Below are 20,260 nucleotides of genomic sequence, written 5' to 3' on the forward strand. Positions count from 1 at the left end.
AAGACGCAAGAATTAATTTCCAATAAAGTTGCAGAATGAATGTTCAATACATTTTTATTTAAAATATTGTGTACATTTTGGGTTACAGTAAATATTTTTCTTGTTAATCTCGCTTGTACATAATTTCACGTGCATATTGTACAAAATCCATATGTGATGGTTAAAAATAGAAGTGTTTTCTTTTAATCAGGGCATAAGAAAATATAGAAATCACTCATAGGGTTTGAAACAATTTTAATAAACCCAAATTTTGCATACCTGTGTTATCGGCTGCCATAATTTTTTTATGTTTTAAGTTCAATAATTCTGAGTAGATTGGTGGAAAACTTGGTCCTAACACCCCACCAATAGCCCACGAGACCTCCTATAAGAACACAACACAGTAGACAGGAAAGCCCACAGCACACAGCAGATGCAGTAGAAAGTCATAGGCCTGTCTCCTACTCTGTGCACTTCTAATAGGTCTTTTGTGCAATCAGTGGGGGTCTCAGGACAAAGACCATTCCCAATGTGCTCAGAATTAATGGACCTAAAACATACAAGATATCTCCCAAAAATTAAGTTACTCATTAAATATTTAATAGTGCTACTGCCTGCATCTAATTAGTACTGTAGTTCCTGTATGATCCGCAGTTTAATATCTCATAATGCTGTTGTTAAGGACATACTGGGAGTTGCTGTTTAATGCAATACAATTTTATGTGCCGGGGGCCAACCCGACATTGAAATTGATTGCATGTACTAAGGTTGGTGATGTAGTCATGTACTGATGGTGGTTCTAGTGATGTAGTTGTGTACTGACGGCAGTTCTCGTGACGTGGTCATGTACTGACGGTGGTTCTGGTGATGTGGTCGTGTATTGACAGTGGTTCTGGCGATGTGGTCATGTGCTGACGGTGGTTCTGATAATGTGGTCGTATGCCGAAGGTGGTTCTGATAATGTGGTTGTGTGCTGATGTTCTGGTGATGTGGTCATGTGCTGACGGTGGTTCGGGTGATGTGGTTGTGTGCTGTTGGTAGTTCTGGTAATGTGTGCATGTTCTAATGGTGATTCTAGTGATGTGGTCATGTGCTGAAGGTGGTTCTGGTGATGTGGTCATGTGCTAATGGTGGTTCTGGTCATGTGTTTGTATGCTGACGGTGGTTCTGGTGATGTGGTCGCATGCTGACTGTGATCCTGGTGATGTGGGCATATACTGACTGTGGCTCTGGTGATGTTGGCGTGTGCTGACGGTGGTTCTGGTGATGTGGGCATGTGTTGATGGTGGTTCTGGTGATTTATTACTGTAAATGTAGTAATCTTTAATCTATTAGACATGATACAAGATTATAATACGTTTAATGTGCTGGACTAAAAATATAGCCATCTGAGCTGTATAGCTAGACATCTCTAACAGTGGCTAGTCCCTTAAAGGGACTCTGTCAGCACAGAATGACTGTTCAAATCAAGTACAGGTGCTGAGTGCATCATAGAGGGGCCAATCGTTTAAATACACCTTTCCACCAAAAGACTGAACATATGAACAGCCAGTGCAGATGTTCATTCTTTTTAGCTTTTAGCTTCTAATGTTTTTTCAGTTGAGTTACAGAGCAGAGCTGCGTGAAATAGATGTTGCGTGCACATGACCATATTTTCGGTCCGAGTGCAATCTGACAAAACATCAGATTGCACTTGGACCAATGTTATTCTATGGGGCGGGGCACATGTCTGATTTTTTTTTTCCTTGGACAGAGACTGCTCGAGGGAAAAAAAAAATCGCTGCATACCTTGGATTGCACTTGTATGACATCTGAGTGCAGTCCAGTTCTCCATGGCCTGACCGAATGGACAACATTAAGATTTTTTTTCTCCATTTTCTTCTCATCCAAGAAAATCGGATCAAACTATGATCACACTCTGATCAGAGTTTAATTCCAGTGTCATTTGCATAATCAGTCCGATTCTCTCGGATGAGGAGAATATATGGTTACGTGCACCTGCCCTTTGTCTGACTTATCGACAGTGTGGCCACTTAAAGTGCCTAGGACAGCATGAATGCCAAATACGGCCATTGTCAGACTGAAAAACATTGGGCCCACCAGAGGATTTGATCCTGAGGGCCCACCTTTCTCCCCCACTCAAGAGCCCCATAACAGCTGCAAGCTTTGCGCTTTCAACTCTTCTGAAGGATAAGTCAGGGCCCATTGGAGGATTCTCCTGTTCTCTGGTGGGCTAGTCCAACCCTGAATACGGCCCTGGTCATTTACATACTTAGGGCTCGTGCACTCTGTTATAGTACAGCTCTACTTTTTACAAAGCCGTGTTAGGACTTCCATAGAGGTGGATGAGCCCTCTACTAAACTTTTTGTATATTTCAGGTTTCACATTGACGCATAGACAGATTTTATCTATCAGATTCTAAATAAATCCAACAAAAAACAAATATTGTTATGCTTCATTAGACTTGGCTTGTCATATTTTTTATACAAACTGTAGTATGTAATCTGTTTGTATGAACCAGATAGCACATGGACCATGCACGGCTCTGTAAAGCTGCAGAGATGTGTCTCCATACACACAGCATTAGATTTCCACAAAAGTAAAAAACTTACCTCAACAACCCATTGCATCAGTTTCTCCAATCCCTCATTATATCTGTTCAGCCAACGTTGCACTGTGAATCCTTCCATTCGCAATTCATGAAAGATTAAGGGAAGATGGACATATTCTCCTGCAGCAAATCAATGCTATTAGTTCATATCATTCCTAAATTTACATTTTAGGGGTCATTCAGACATCAGTTTTATTGCAAGAGCTCTTCCCAGAGTGGACTTGTACCTATTATATAGTCTATGGAACAAAAGCAGAGTCCTCCAGCGAGGAGTTCAACCATGAGTAAGGCTCTGTAGCCGAAACGCGTAGGTTTTCCATGTGAATGGAGGAACTGCCATATATTTTTTAATGTACTAATAAATTTGAAGTTTTATATGCACCTACCTGTTTCATCGCTGGAGGACTCTCCTTTTTTTCCGTTGATCTTTGCACCTGGAGCTGACTCTCACTCTCCCCTTCCCCCCACGTTGGATTTCTATTATAGTTTATGGGGCTGTTCACATGTCGTGTAATTTTGATGATTGAGTGGTCCGCACAAAATCATGCAGACATATGCAATTTCAATCTTGGATAAAACTCGCCATTGCAAGTCTATGAGTCAGTAAAAAAATCGTACCGCACTAGGATGCCATCCGTGTGCTGTCTGTTTTTCACAGACTATTTGATAGGAGAAGCTTAAGATACCACTTTCTTTTTTTTTAACCCAGGAAAATGTGAGGAAAACTCTGACCAAACAGATGGTAAAAACTGACACACTAACCAAACTCTGATCAAAAATATAAATAAATATATAAATATTTCATTTATTTTTTTGATCAGAGTTTGGTTAGTGTATACAGTATATATATATATATATATATATATATATATAGTATATATATATATTTTTTTTATATATATATATGTTACTGTAAAAGTCAGAAGGCGGGTAAAACCTAGGATTTACCGGTCAATCTGGACATTTACCGAGGCCGTCGGTAAAAGCTCAAAATGAAAAGTAAAATTGGACTTTTACCTGTGAAGTCTTGGTAAATGTTAACATTTACCGTCGAGCGTGGTAAAAGTCAGAAATATCAGGTGTGAAGATGGAACATCTGACTTTAACCAAGCGCAGTTGGTAAATGTGCACATTTACAACGGCTTCTTGGTAAATGTAGCTGAGAAGGCTGTAAGCGCAGTTGGTAAATGTGCACATTAAAATGAGAAGTATTTTCCTACATAAATGTTTTCTATTTGCATTTTCCTATTTGCATTCAGAATTACATAGTTTTGAAGTTGCGTTATTCTTGTATTTGCGGTAATTTGTCATTTTTGAGAAGTATTTTCCTACATAAATGTTTTCTATTTGCATTTTCCTATTTGTATTTGTTCATTTGCATTTTGAAGAATAAAAATATTTCTAACGATTAAGGCCTTCATCAGAGTCGGAAATTGCGTTTAGTTAACTTTTACCACCATCATCTGCTGGTAAGAGTCAGAATTCTGTGACTCAAAGTTACTTTTACCAACACATGCTGGTAAATGTAAAGATTTACCAATTCGCCCAGGTAAAAGCCCAAAATCGTTCGTTTATATGGAATACATCTGACTTTTACCAACGCTGTTGAGAAATGTTAAGATTTACCAAGACTTCACCGGTAAAAGTCCAATTTTACTTTTCATTTTGAGCTTTTACCGATGGTCTCGGTAAATGTCCAGATTGACCGGTAAATCCTAGGTTTTACCAGCCTTCTGACTTTTACAGTAACATATATATATTTTTTTTATATATATATGTATATATATATATATATATATATATTTATATATATTGTGGTAAAGCGACTTGCTCGGCTCTCCGGAGGCAGACACAGGATACACGGTTCAAGTAAAACTTCCTGCGGGTTTATTATGCGGCATAAACTCCAGCAGTGTCCCATAAAAATAAACAGGCCCTCTCGGGGGTTAACGGGAAAACCAAAGAGAAAGTACAACAGAGTCTATTAGCAAGAAAGGCTCAGCCTGCTCCAGGTAGCGCAGCGAAGTCTTCAGCAACACCCGTCCTCCGGTGCTGCTCTCTGGCTTCAGCCCAACGCAACCTGGAGACTTCCCTCTCCAGCCACACACTACTCAGAGAAAAAAACCTGACTGAACATTTAAACCTTGCTCAGCCACACCCTGAGGGGAGGTAGGGGAATGGCCTCCCACCCTCTGCCATTCCCATAAAACCACACCCTTTAAATGAGGTAACCCCCAGCATACAGCATGCTGGCAGAACGTTTATTGGTTTCAGTTCACACAGGCTAGCAACCTGTGTGAGATTTATTTTTTTGCAGGACAATTTGATATTTTCAGTGATTTGTGGATTTTATAACATTTTGTTTTACTTGCTATGGGACTTGAAAATACACACTTCTAGTCTCAGGTTTAAAAGATTGCATTTTAGTCTTATTGCAGTGTCTTATAACAGTCGGTTTTAGGCCACGGCCCCACTAAGATGCCATGGTCAATGGCGACTGCACTCCACCCGCGACTCCACCAGCGACTGTTAACCTGTTAAATCCCGCTGTCAAAAACAAGCCCTTATACAACTTTACTGATGGAAAAATAAAAATTTTATGGCTCTTGGAAAAACGGAAGGAAAAAATGGAAAATGTCCATGGCGTGAAGGGGATAATCATGGACGTTTCTTTATCAGGGAGCTGAAACAGCCCATTTTTCCTTTACTATTTCACACGTCTGGTCAGGACATGAGTCCGTGCACACTGGAATGGTATAATGGCTTCCTTTGTGTTTCCTTGTTGTATTTCCATGTAATCCATAGGTAGCAGCAGGGGGGCTGAGACGGATTACAGGAAACAGGAGCGGCTCTTTGTCTCTCTGCTCCTTCTCTCATGTCTGCCAAACTGCCTACAGGTACAACAGAGAGGGGGGCTCAGTTTGGGGTAGGAAAGTCATTGGACAATAATTGGCACATTGCATACTGGATAATGAGGGAAAGGAACTGAGAATATTGATCAAGAGTAAGCGTCCATTCAAATTAGAGTGGATGGCAAAATGGTGACAGTTCATGGATATTAGAGGATTGCTACGGACACCAGAAGCAGCTATGACATGTGGGGGATGATGGTAGAAAGACCATGCTTTTACTTTAGTATTTGGGTGGAATAACGGACTCTTTAGAGGCGATATGTATATTATCTCTACATTGCTGTATAAAGATATTCCTACTTCCCAGCCTATAGACTGTTAATGTCCCCTAGGCAAAATTTGTTAAAGTAATGAGGTCAGAGGACAAACTTTTGCTTACAAATGTTATAATTACCTTTTTTAGGTGTTGTATCATTGTACAAGGCAATAGCTCCACAAACAGCGATTCTTCCATATTTTCTCATCTGAAGTAAGGCCACATCTGCAAAATGTCCTCCAACCTAAAGCAGATAGAAGGCACACACACACAAGTTCTTCAGTAACATGGCATACGTCAGGAAGGCTCATCTCTTCACACTATATTTCTGAAAATGTTTAATTAGCATGTTATGTAACAGGGTATTGTCAATTATTCTTTAATGTGTAGAAAATATGCTGAAATTTGCCTACACTGATGTAAAGTAAATACAAAGGTACAGTATATTTAATTATACTGCAATACATTCCACAAGAACTAGCTTAACCCCTTCACCCCATTTTCAGTTTTTGTTTTTTCCTCCCCTTCTTCCAAGAGCGATAACTTTTTTACTTTATTACTTATAGCCACATGAGTGCTTGTTTTTTGAGGGATGAGATGCACTTTTGAATAGTACCATTTATTTTACCACATAGTGTACTGGAAAACGAAAAAAAAAATTCCAAGTGCGGGGAAATTGCAAAAATAAGTAACAATTTCATAACAAATAAAATAACAATTTCACAATTTTTTTTTTTTAAATTTATCTTGCTCACTATATGGTAAAACTGACCTGGCATTATGATTTCCCAGGTCAGTATGAGTACGCAGATACCAAACATGTATCGTTTATTTTATATTTAAGTGGTGAAAAAAAATTCAGAAATTTGTATGAAAAAAGGTTATTTGGGTTGTCGCCATTTTCCGGGACCCATTGCATTTTCATTTTTCAGGATCTGGGGTTGGGTGATGGCTTATGTTTTGCACCCTAATCAAACATTTTTAATTATACCATTTTTGGGTAGATACAATATTTTGATCGCCTCTTATTGCAATGTTGCAGAGGCCAAAAAAACGTAATTCTGGCTTTTCAATTTTTTTCTCATTGCCCTGTTTGCCGGTTGGATTAATTTATTTTTTATTTTGATAGATTGGATATTTCGAATAGCAGAAAAATCAAATATGTGTATTTTTTTACTGTTTATTTTTTCCATATTTTTAAAAAATTTTCTTTTTCACTTTTTACTGTCTTCAATAGTCCCCTTAGGAGACTTTAAGCTGCGATCATAAGATCGCCTGTGCTGCACATAGCAGTACTTCCGCCCTGCCATGTATAGCAGAAATCATAATCACCTATGAACGTCGGCCGTTCACAGAAGCATCATAATGACAGGTACGGGGGTCTTCTGGCATGACAATCTCTGACAGTGGGATATAACACATGCCGGCAGGAAGAGCGTCATTAATCCCGCCCATTAGCACCCCTGTCACGCAATCGGGGGTGCCAATAGGCGGGATTAATGATGTGCTTCCTGCCGACGTGTGTTAAATCCCGCTGTCACAGGTTGACAGCGGGATTTAACTGATTATCAGCCGCGAGTGGAGCACCTGTTTAAAGCACATGATAGCTGGGTAAATCAGCTATCATATGAGGTGAAAATGCTGGCCCGCATCAAAGACAGGGACACGACATATGCATGTACGTCATATGTCGTGAAGGGGTTAAAGGGATTGTTCCCTTTCATATATAATTCATTTCTCGCTGAATTTTGGTTTAAATAAAGATATTGTGCTATTGTCCCCTTCCCCAAGCCCACTGGCGAGTCTCTAGCGTTGCTCCCGATGTCTGGCATTAACTGAGCAGCTAACATCACGTTGAAACCACAGCAGCTAATTAGTGAGTTTAGCGGCTTGGAGCTGGGCGTTCACGCTACACTGGAATGCCCCTCTAAGATGCACTGAACTCACTGATTGGCTGCCATGATGTCAAGGTGACGTTAGCGCCAAAGCCAATGCCACATACCAGGAGCAGAGACGGAGACTCACCAGTGAGCCCGGGGAAGGAGAGTACAGCGTGATTAGTTTTTAAAAACAAAACGTAGCGAGGGATGAATTATATTTGAAAGAGAGCAACCTTTTTATAGGAAATATGGTATCAAAAATTATTATTTAAAGGAAGTTTTTAAGTTAAAGAGTACCTACCACCAGTCTATTGATTTTATTAGATATGTTAGTGTCAAAACCACTCATAACTGCTCCTGAGGGCCCCCGAAATAGCTCAGCTTTCTACCAATGTCCTGAACTTACGGATTGTGTTATCTCGGCATGCAGAGCAGCACATGAGGAGCTAGGACCATCCCTACCTCCTGTGGTAACACTGACTTTCCTCTTGTCTATATTCTCCTATATGAGCTAACAGATTGTCAGTATACAGTCAGGATGCTGGACAGTGATCTCCTACATCAGGGGTGGGGAATCTTTTTCTGCCAAGGGCCATTTGGATATTTATACGATCCTTCGGGGGCTGTACAAATTGCACATTATCGCTGCCCACAAAGTACATCCTGACACTGGCGCTGGCGTCAGGACATAATATTTCATTGCATGCGCCTCAGAGTTCACAAGTGAACACTGCTTGTGTGTGCTCACAGAGATAAGAAGAAAGTAATGGGTCGGCGGCTGTCAAAACCCAGCTGCCGGTCTAAGCACTCCGGTCTCTGGGAATCTACCCAGGGGCCAGATAAAATGTCATTGAGGGCCGTAAACTGCCCACGGGCCTGAGGTTCCCTGCTCGTGTCCTACATTATAGCTGTGTGACATTACCTGTGTAATCATCTCCATCAACAGTGATATTTGTATTGATCCCTCCTGGTGGAGAATGTGTGTGATGCAATTCATCATGTAGGAACTATACCTGACTGAGATAGTGACCCCATGAGAACATAAAGCCATGTAATTCTCATGGGGACGACATGTGGTCACATGACCTAATTGAAGAGAAGTACACCATAACTTTTCAGATATTAAGGAATAACTACATAAGGTGATACTAGCAGAATTATATACCGTACAGTATACACTTGGAAAGCAGTAACAGCATGGAGTAAAAAAGAAAACCCTGAGTGCTACCGTAATTGTTTTTTTTACAATAACAGGAGAATGATGGACAGGTCCGGTCACAGGCCTCTCCATCAGCAGCCACTTTGAGAACAGTAGCGCTGTGACATCTGTGAGGGAGACTGCACTAATAATAACCTGTCATTCATTTATTATGAGTGCCATGCAATCATGTCGCCAACACATTTGTTAAAATAAAGATTTGGTAAAGGTTTTACAGGACAGTCTTTGCTCAGTATAGTGATTTTTTCATTCTTACAAATGTTACATGCCAACATGGATGACACTTCATGTAAAGTTTTGCACACAATGGAAGATTTATCAAGACAAATGTACCAGAATTTAAGGTGCCAAAAAAGTGTATGTCATGGCTTTCACCATATTTATTATGTGCTTTCTGAGCTTTGTTCGAAAAAGTGGGACATGATTTCACTTGAAAGGGGCATGGCCTGGCATGCCACATTGTACGCAAGGAAATATGTCAATAAAGGGTGATGAAATGTAGACTAGAAAATCTAAAGATGTATAGAGTCTGGGCGGTATGGATGTGGCGCCCTCCTGCGCATTGGTGCCACAGATCCCAGAGGGGTGCATGGACGGACTTCTCCACAAGAGGCCCTCATAGCATTCATACACCTCCACCTTCCACCTCAGACCAGTAGAGGGAGCCTGTTAGGGATATATAAAGGGAAGGTGGAGCCAGGCAGCTCAGTCTAGCAGTGAAGTGAAGTCTGAGTCTTAGTTTCAGTCAGTCTGTTGAGAGGAGCTCCTGCAGAAGCTAGCCGGCAGTGGAGCTCAGTCAGTTCAGTCCAGACTCAGAGAGCTTGAGTTAGTGAGCTGACGCCAAAAGAGCGGTGAAGAGTAGCGAGGCAGAGGAGCTTAACCAGCTCACCCCAAAACCATTTACCGGACACCGGGTCCGCGTCTGCAGGGATTCCTTACATCCAGCAGAAACAATCGGAACCCCTGGCAAACTATATGTCCCAGGAACACCAAAAGCTGATTACGTACCAGGGTCAGGAGTCACGGAGGCCCAAGAGACAAGGGAGTGTGATCTCCAACAGAAGGCTCTACCACCAGGTCAGCAGATGCAAGACAGAGACCAAGTTAGGCCTAGCTCCAGGCAGGTCAGAAACTTATCAAGGAAAGGCAAGGAACAGGAAGCCGCACTCCTGCTCACTGGGGAGAGTCCTGATATGCACCCTTCACCCTGAAGTACCCTGGACCGTGCCGGAAACACCACCCGTAAAGGTACTGAAGTGAACTGTTGTGTGTGTGCATATTCTTCCTCTGACCCGGCTGGGTCTCCTCTGTCCTGCATCCCTACACTTATGCTGCCCTGAGGCCCCGCTCCACCTGTGGGAAGCCACACCAACTAAGCTGCCTGGACACCGGCCTCAGAGGACTGTCGCAGCGCTGGTGATCCTCACCAGACACAACAGGTGGCGTCACGAACATTCCCTATCCCATATAACTTCCCCCTTCTTTTAAGAGTGACCCCAGGGTACGGGCCCGGGAGCCGGCCACCGCGACATCCCCCAAGATCAGGCAACAACAAGGCCCGGGCGCCGAGTCGTCCCCATCACCTGGGCACGTCATGGACGAGGTACTCATCTCTTATGCCACGGCACGTTACATGAAAGTGGGGGTCCTGGCTGGGTGTGTGGACTTGTGCTGGGAAGGGGCTACACCCGTGCAGGCCGCATGTAACCAATGTTGCGGGTTTGCCAGGACCAGATGTTCCACAGTTCAATGCGGGAGACCACCATCCAAAAATGAACTTTTCACTGAACTTGGTAGAGGATATATACAAGCGATAGTGGTGTACACAGTCTTATGAACATTTCCTTTACAACTCGAAACATTTTCACATAGTCCCTTCCCTTCTTAGTCTCTAGTGTTCCTAGAGTTCCAGGTTACCTGACACTGATTAGGGTTCCGTTCAGACTCAGTAGATACAATCCAGGAGCACTGACATGGAGACTTAGATAGGGGAATGTTCAGATACTGGCCACAACAGGACCAGAAGACTTCGGGAGCAGGACTGGCTGCACCAGGACCATGGGACAGGAACTTCAGGGACAGTGCTGGTCACACCAGGACTAGGGGACAATGTACAGGTACTGGCTGCTCCATGACCAGGGAATGAGGGTTCAGGATCTGACGCTCCAGGCCTAGGGGACGAGGATGCAGGCACTGGCCACTCCAGGACCAGGTGCCTTCAGACACAGGACTGGTAACTCCAGGACCAGGGATTCGGGTACAGGACCAGGGGACTATGGACTCAGGACTCTGGCCACCTCAGGACCAGGAGACTATGGATTCAGGACTCTGACCACTCCAGGACCAGTGATTTGGGTACAGGATTTGGGTACAGGATTCTGGCCACACCGGGACCAGGGGACCAGTGTTTAAGGTTCAGGCACTGGCTGCTCCAGGACCAGGTGACGAGGGTTCAGGCACTGGCCACTCCAGGACCAGGTGCCTTCAGACACAGGACTGGCAACTCCAGGACCAGGGATTCGGGTACAGGACACTGGCCACACCGGGACCAGGGGACTACGGACTCAGGACTCTGGCCACTGCAGGACCAGGGGACTATGAACTCAGGACTCTGACCACCACAAGACCAGGAGACTATGGACTCAGGACTCTGACCACTCCAGGACAAGGGATTCAGGTACAGGATTTGGGTACAGGATTCTGGCCACACCGGGACCAGGGGACCCCACAACTCACCAGCAGTACACCTTACTAACTAATGATTCAAGTCGTTGCTTGGCCTCCCTAGGGGAGAGAGATGCTTTTATACAAGATGCCTCACAGCTATTGGCTGAGAGCCATCTTGCATGCCTACTACTTATGCTAAATGCCTCTCAGCAAATAGTTGAGGGCATTTAGCATAATGAGCGTGCTACCCCTTTAAGAATGAGTAAGCTCACGCACGCGCACATTAGACGCTCTGTCGGGACTGCGGCGCACACACAGGAACAAGGGAGCAGGAGCATGCCGGGGACCCCGCTGAGGGTCAGGACGGTGAGTAAGCCGGCGTCCCTGCATGGGGGAGAAGGGGACAGAAAGCAGGGACGCTGGCAGCAGCGCTACAATAATTATAGAAAGTTCTTCTTTTTGCTATTTTTCCTAATAAGTCAGAAATTTCTTTAACAATATTTTCATGGTGTACACAACACAAAGTGGTAAAAGGTTCATGAAATGGGAAAGGCAAGGTCAGAGAATTGTGCATATCACCATGCAAATATATGACATATTTTGTAATTCCTATCTAAAAATGACTCCTTATTAACATGTTAACCAAATATAAGTGAAGATAAAACTTACAATATGCAATAATAATACATTCCTCCATTATACTATCTGTTTTAAAGGAAATGTGTCACCACATTTATGCTATTTAACCCCTTAAGCCCCGCGGGTGGTTTGCACGTTAATGACAGGGCCAATTTTTACAATTCTGACCACTGTCACTTTATGAGGTAATTACTCTGGAACGCTTCAACGGATCCCCCTGATTCTGAGAATGTTTTTTCGTGACATATTGTACTTCATGATTGTGGAAAAATTTCTTCGATATCACTTGCGTTTATTTGTAAAAAAAATGGAAATTTGGCGAAAATTTTGAAAATTTTGCAATTTTCAAAATTTGAATTTTTAAGCCCTGAAATCAGAGCGATATGTCACACAAAAGAGTTAATAAATAACATTTCCCGCATGTCTACTTTACATCAGCACAATTTTGGAACCAAAATTTTTTTTTGTTAGGGAGCTATAAGGGTTAAACGTTGACCAGCTATTTCTCATTTTTCCAACAAAATTTATAAAACCATTTTTTAGGGACCACATCACATTTGAAGTCACTTGGAGAGGTCTTTATGACAGAAAATACACAAAAGTGACACCATTCTAAAAACTGCACCCCTCAAGGTGCTCAAAACCACATTCAAGAACTTTATTAACCCTTCAGGTGCTTCACAGGAATTTTTTGAATGTAGAAGAAAAAAATGAACATTTAACTTTTTTCACAAAAATGTTACTTTAGACCCAATTTTTTTTATTTTCACTGGGGTAACAAGAAAAAATGGTCCCCAAAATTTTTTGTGCAATTTCCCCTGGGCACGCAGATACCCAATATTTGGGGAAGAAACACTGTTTGGGCGCACGGCAGGGCTCGGAAGGGAAGGAGCGCCATTTGACTTTTTGATTGTAAAATTTGCTTGAATAATTAGCGGACGCCATGCTGTGTTTGGAGAGCCCCTGTGTGCCCAAACTTTGGAGCTCCCCCACAAGTGACCCCATTTTGGAAACTAGACCCCCCAAGGCACCTTTATAGATGCATAGTGAGCACTTGGAACCCCCAGGTGCTTCACAAATTGATTCGTAAAAATGAAAAAGTGAAAAAAAAAACACTTTTTCATTTTTACGAATCAATTTGTGAAGCACCTAGGGGTTCCAAGTGCTCACTATGCATCTAGATAGGTGCCTTGGGGGGTCTAGTTTCCAAAATGGGGTCACTTCTGAGGGAGCTCCAATGTTTGGGCACACAGGGACTCTCTAAATACAACATGGTATCCGCTAACAAATTGAATGGAAAATCGGCTCAAATTGTTAGCGGACACCACATTGCGTTTGGAGAGCCCCTCTGTGCCCAAACTTTGGAGCTCCCCCACAAGTGACCCCATTTTGGAAACTAGACCCCCCAAGGCACCTTTCTAGATGCATAGTGAGCACTTGGAACCCCCAGGTGCTTCACAAATTGATTCGTAAAAATGAAAAAGTGAAAAAAAAACACTTTTTCATTTTTACGAATCAATTTGTGAAGCACCTAGGGGTTACAAGTGCTCACTATGCATATAGATAGGTGCCTTGGGGGGTCTAGTTTCCAAAATGGGGTCACTTCTGGGGGAGCTCCAATGTTTGGGCACACAGGGACTCTCTAAATGCAACATGGTATCCGCTAACAAATTGAATGGAAAATCGGCTCAAATTGTTAGCGGACACCACATTGCGTTTGGAGAGCCCCTCTGTGCCCAAACTTTGGAGCTCCCCCACAAGTGACCCCATTTTGGAAACTAGACCACCCAAGGCACCTTTCTAGATGCATAGTGAGCACTTGGAACCTCCAGGTGCTTCACAAATTGATTCGTAATAATGAAAAAGTGAAAAAAAAAACACTTTTTCATTTTTATGAATCAATTTGTGAAGGACCTGGGGTTCCAAGTGCTCACTATGCATCTAGATAGGTGCCTTGGGGGGTCTAGTTTCCAAAATGGGGTCACTTGTGGGGGAGCTCCAATGTTTGGGCACACAGGGACTCTCCAAATGCAACATGATATCCGCTAACAATTTGAGCCGACAATTTGTTAGCGGATATCATGTTGCATTTGGAGAGTCCCTGTGTGCCCAAACATTGGAGCTCCCCCACAAGTGACCCCATTTTGGAAACTAGACCCCCCAAGGCACCTATCTAGATGCATAGTGAGCACTTGGAACCCCAGGTGCTTCACAAATTGATTCATAAAAATGAAAAAGTGTTTTTTTTTTCACTTTTTCATTATTACGAATCAATTTGTGAAGCACCTGGGGGTTCCAAGTGCTCACTATGCATCTAGAAAGGTGCCTTGGGGGGTCTAGTTTCCAAAATGGGGTCACTTGTGGGGGAGCTCCAAAGTTTGGGCACAGAGGGGCTCTCCAAACTCAATGTGGTGTCCGCTAACAATTTGAGACGATTTTCCATTCAATTTGTTAGCGGATACCATGTCGCGTTTGGAGAGCCCGTGATGTGCCTAAACAGTGGAGCTCCTCCACAAGTGTCCCCATTTTGGAAACTATACCCCTCAAGGATTTTATTAAGGTGTATAGTGAACATTTTGAACCCAGAGGTACGGCACAGAATTTGTTTACATTAGGTCATCATATTGAATAAGTTGTCATTATTCTTGAGGGCAAGTGCTCGCTACTTGAGTTTGCATCGGGTACTCAGGTATGCACCATGTACAGCGTGTGCTCGAGTGACATGCTCGAGTCCCTGCTCCGCATGTTTCACGGTTATTAGACACCCAAAAAAAAACATGCGGGGATCGCTCATGCATGGCAGGCAATCCCCGTAAAGTTTTTTGGCCGCGAAGCATATGGGGCAGAGACTCGAGCATGTCACTCAAATACCCACGATACTCAATGCATACCAGAGCACCCGATGCAAACTCAAGTAGCGAGCACTTGCTCTCAACACTAGTCGCCATATCGTCATCTTTTTTTCTTACTTTTGAAAAAAATCCCAACCCCAGCCCTAACCCTAGCACAACCCTAGCCCCAGCACAACCCTAGCCCCAGCACAACCCTAGCCCCAGCACAACCCTAGCCCCAAACCCAGCCCTAACCCTAGCCCAATCCTAACCCAAGAGTTTATTTTTGACGCCGTTCCTTGTGCGGTATAAGTGATTAGACGACTTTATTCTTCGGGTTGGTGTGATTACAGCAATGCCAGAATCATATGGGGTTTTTATGACTGACAGCTGTCACACACTAAAAGACGCATTTTTTGTAAAATCTAGTTTTTGCATCGCCATATTTTGAGAGCTATAATTTTTCCAGATTTTGGCAGACAGTCATGTGATGGCTCGTTTTTTGCGGGATGACTTGACGTTGTTATTGGTGCCATTTTCAGGCACGTGACATATTTTGATCGCTGTCTATTCCGATTTTTGGGAGGCAGAATAAACAAAAACCAACAATTCAGGAATTGTTTTTTTTTTTTTTTTTTATTCTGTTCCGCGTGTGGTAAAATTGATGAGGTAGCTTTATTCTTCGGGTCAGTAGGTTTACAGCAGTACCACATTTGTATCATTTTTCTATGTTTTGGCGCTTATACACAATAAAAGCTATTTTATAGAAAAAAAATATTTTTTAGTATCGCTTTATTCTGAGAGCTATAACTTTTTTATTTTTCGGCTGATGGAGCTGTATGGCAGCTTGTTTTTTGCGGGACGAGATGACGTTTTCAGCGGTATCATTTTTATTTATATGCGTCTTTTTGATCGCGTGTTATTCCACTTTTTGTTTGGCGGTATGGTGATAAAGCATTGTTTTTTGCTTCGTTTTTTTTTTTTTTTTTTTGGAGCACCATCCCTATGCCATGAAGGCTGTCAGAAGTGCACAGTGTTAAGATTGCTTGGAGATGCACTGCGCATGTCCAAGCAATCTTCCTGCTCTCTGGTGACCCGGATGTTGTCATGACGACATCGGGTCGTCATGGCAACACCCGGGAAGCCTTTGCAGACTGCGCTGGAAGCCGGAAGAGGAGGTGAGTATCGCCGATCACCTCCCCTTGCCCCCGCAATGCCGTGATCGACTTCGATCGCAGCATCGCGGGGGTTAATGTGCTGGGAGCGGTGCAGGACCGCTCCCTGCACATAGTACCGGGTGTCAGCTGTGACAATCAGCTGACACTCGGCGGCGATCGCGCCCGCACAGCCTGTGTGCGCGCGCGATCGCGATGACGTACTAATACGGGTCTGGCTCTTAAGTCCCAGGGCACAGACGCGTATTAGTACGTCAGATGTTATTAAGGGGTTAATCTGAGAGCAGTATAATGTAGGGGCAGTCAGTGTTTTATCAGCAGGAGATTATCACTGCATGACTGTAACGGGTCTGGGAGGCGGAACCTCTGAGCTACTATACAAGGGGGCGGTCCTTGTAAGGGAGCGGGTGGCGACCAGGGTAGACGGGCAGGCAGTCACAGCAGGTGACCGGGACAGTCTCAGAATGAACGGACAGGAGGTCACAGCAAGTGACCGGGGCAGTCTCTGGATGAACGGGCAGGAGGTCACGGCAAGTGACCGGGGCAGTCTCTGGGTAAAGGATTGGTACGACCTGTGGCGGCAGATGATAGACGTGGGCTCCCAGGTGAGCAGGCGAGAGTCTCTGGATAAACGGGTGGTCACAGCATGTGACGGCGGAGCCTCCAGGAAGACCAACAGACAGGTAGCAGATGAGCGCTCCCAGGTGAGCGGGCAGGAGTCTCTGGACAGGCGGGTGGTCACAGCACATGACGGCAGAGCCTCCTGGTAGGCTAGCAGACAGGCAGCAGATGAGCGCTCCCAGGTGAGCAGGCAAGCTGGTCCTTAGACAGACTGACAGGAGTTGGAAGGCAGACCGTCGGACCTCAGACAAGCAGGCAGGTAGAAGATGTGCGCTCCCAGGTGAGCGGGCAAGCTGGTCCTTAGACAGACTGACAGGAGTTGGAAGACAGACCGTCGGACCTCAGGCTAGCAGGCAGGTAGCAGGATATCAGGCAGGAATTAGACAGCAGACTGGCAGGAATCTGGCAGGTATCTGGCAGGTAACTGGCAACGGGACCTGAGGGCTGAAGCAGAGTAGTGAACAGTGCTACAACATTGCTCGGGCACCTCCATTTTGGAGGAGGTGCCTTTTATATGGAAGGTCCTCCGGCAATTGGCCGGGGACTCCTTAGGACGGCGCGCGCGGTCCCTTTAAGAGAGGGGGAGCGCGCGCGCGCCCTAAGCACACTGCCGGGGAAGGAGCGCGTGCCGGAAGCAGCGGGGAGAGAAGCGCTGGAGGATGCCGCGCCAGGAGCGGGGAGGTGAGAGGGACGGCGTCTCTGCCTAGAACGGGGCAGAGACGCCGATGCTACAATGACTAGGTTGCGTGCAAGCCATTCAGACTGATCTATATAACCCCATCCACACCACTGACTGTCAGCTTGCTGACAATGTACAATGTACAGAGGAAGCTGCCAATCAGTGGTGTGGGCGGAGTTATACACAGCTCAGCATTCAGAGAACTGCTACATCTACAGCAGAGAAAACAGGGATTCTATCAAAACTACACCAAGCAGCCCAGTAAGTGATACATCACTGGAATCAGGGTCTCTGCCCCTGTATCATGTGGCTCTCTGATTACATAGAAAAAACCTGCTGACAGATTACCTCTATAACATTTTATTGTTACTTGAATTTTATTAGAAAGTGCATCAGGATGTTATGAAGGCTTTAGTTGGGCTGTCCTACATTGGAAAAATTATGGCAATTAACTAATAATAATAACAAAATTCTTACATTCTCAAAGAAGCAGTCATAGCCCTCAGGGGATGCCTTCTTTAATGCCTCCTCCAGCGGGCCCACTGTCTTGTAGTTGAAGGCTTCATCAAACCCGATATCTTTCAGATATTGAACTTTGTCATCTGAGCCAGCTGAACCGACCACCTTACAACCCTGAGATAAATAGCACATTTCAGCTAGTAACAGTATTAACCAGTTACAGTATTTGATAAAGTGAATGTAGTCATTTACTGAAGAGCCACTGAGAGGGTAGGAACAGAACTCAAATTGCTCTATCCTACCCAAGCCCAGAAGCGTGGTAGAAAATGGCTCACAGTTGTGTTATTTCAATCAATGGGAAAATCCAGAACAAATCTAAAATAAGGAATTAAAACGCAACAACATATTCTCAAGTCTTTCCAGATGATTTACAATACGTAAATGTAGTTTATTAAAGTGTTTTGTAGTTTATTACTTTTGGTGTGAAATTTCCACAAACGTACTCAGTTTTTTATTGATATCTTAAAAATATACACCAAAATCACTATAAATTGCATAAAAAAAACCTTAATTTTTAAATCTATATATAGTACATTATCAAAGATTAGGATATTACGTGATTACCTAATCGTTAGGCTCCTTTCACATAGCATTAGCTGTGAGGAGATCCCTGTTAACTCAGAATAATAGGGTATACAAAAAAGGAGTTTCTAAACGAAATAATAAACAGGACATAAATTATTAAGAAGTGTGATTTGAGGAAATGTACTACCACAAAGACTAAAGATAAATGTGGTACTGGGAGGTGGGGCAAAATAATTAGTCTTTTTAGGGGTTGAAGGAGTGTAAAGGGAGGAGGGTCAGGCCTGAACTGGCACTCTGCCTTGCTGGGCAAATTTCCAGTGGGCTGTACTGCACAATGGGCTGCATTTGGTAAATTTCATAATTATTTGTTTTACATTTCCCTGAAGTTAGTGGGGAGATAATTGCTCAGCACATTCACTGTAAGCCCACCAGTGTACTCAGGTGCTGATGCATATGCAGCAAGCAGCATACAGAGTAAGCATCCTGGGAACATAGGGGCCCTAAGGTGTGGGGGAGCTCACAGTGAATCAGGATGTAAGGGTGTAAATGACCTAAATCATGGCGGAAGTGGACAAAGTCTACTGGGAAAAAGGTGTACTGTGTACTCCTTTAATTCACTGCTTGAATGGAGTGTCAGGCACAAATTGTCCATGGCCTGCCTAAATGATTGATATGTGTGTATCATATATCTAATGTATTAGTGATATCAGTGCTTGGTATATATACAGTGTGTGAGTGCCGTATGTTATATATAATGGGGAAAATAAGTATTTGATACACTGCCGATTTTGCAGGTTTTCCCACGTACAAAGAATGGAGAGGTCTCTAATTTTTACATGCAAAATATATCCAGTGTGTGAGTGTCGTATCCCAAAGGTCAGCAACCTTCAGCACTTAAGTTGTTGTGAAACTATAACTCCCTACATGCCATAACACCAGCCTGATAGCCACTGATTATGGGAGTTGTAGTTTCACAATGGCTGGAGTGCTGTAGATTGCTGACCCCTGCGTCTACCTATATGGCTGTGTGCGCACTATGCGTTTTTAAGCGTTTCCGCAGTGGCAATTCTGCTGCAGAAACGCTTAAAAAACGCTTGGTAGAAGGTCTGCCATGTTCCCCAATGATAATCTGCTTGTGCTGTGTACATACTGAGGATATTTCCGCTGCGGATTATCATTGCGGAAAAAAACGCAGCACTACCAATTATTTTGCGTAATTGCGGCGTTTTCGATGCCATTGACTTGCATTGAATCGCATGATATCCACATCACTACATGTGCACATGCGGATATCATGCGGTTCAATGTGCGGATGGTACCCGGGTCTGGAGAAGTGGAGACTCTCCTCCAGACCCGGGTACCATAGAACCTGTAAAAAAAAGAATAAAATAAGAAGTATACATTATACTTACCTTCTGATGGCCCGCGGTCTTCATAGCGATCCGTCCAGTGTCTCGCGATGGTCTAAAAGGACCTGCCATGACGTCATTTAGTCATGTGACGGGTCACACGACCGCCGACGTCGCGGTCGTGTGACCCATCACATGACTAAATGACATCATGGAAGGTCCTTTTAGACCACCGCGAGACACTGGACGGATCGGATAAGGACACTGGGGGCCATCAGAAGGGAAGTATATTTTTATTTTTTACCATTCTTTCGGTCACACTATATAAATCCATGCTGTTTGCAAGGATTTATATAGTGTGACCAAGTTGTCAAGCACTTTCCAAGTGATGCTAAAA

The 20,260-nt window shown here is 43.8% G+C and overlaps 1 protein-coding gene across 1 annotated transcript in view; it reads right to left on the reverse strand.

The window, feature by feature from the left end:
* LOC141211541 (prostaglandin reductase 1-like) overlaps nucleotides 1–20,260 on the reverse strand; it is a 109,775-nt gene that overhangs the window by 21,734 nt on the left and 67,781 nt on the right. The window contains exons 6-8 of the mRNA XM_073664835.1: nucleotides 17,948–18,103; nucleotides 5,898–6,003; nucleotides 2,593–2,711 (exon numbers count right to left, since the gene is read on the reverse strand). Of these exons, the coding sequence (XP_073520936.1) occupies nucleotides 2,593–2,711; nucleotides 5,898–6,003; nucleotides 17,948–18,103 (381 nt within the window). The remainder of the gene's footprint in view (nucleotides 1–2,592; nucleotides 2,712–5,897; nucleotides 6,004–17,947; nucleotides 18,104–20,260) is intronic.

The sequence above is a fragment of the Phyllobates terribilis genome, unplaced genomic scaffold (assembly GCF_046119375.1).
Source record: "Phyllobates terribilis strain yellow unplaced genomic scaffold, ASM4611937v1 Scaffold_1__5_contigs__length_1240528914, whole genome shotgun sequence".
Classification (NCBI taxonomy): Eukaryota; Metazoa; Chordata; class Amphibia; order Anura; family Dendrobatidae; genus Phyllobates; species Phyllobates terribilis.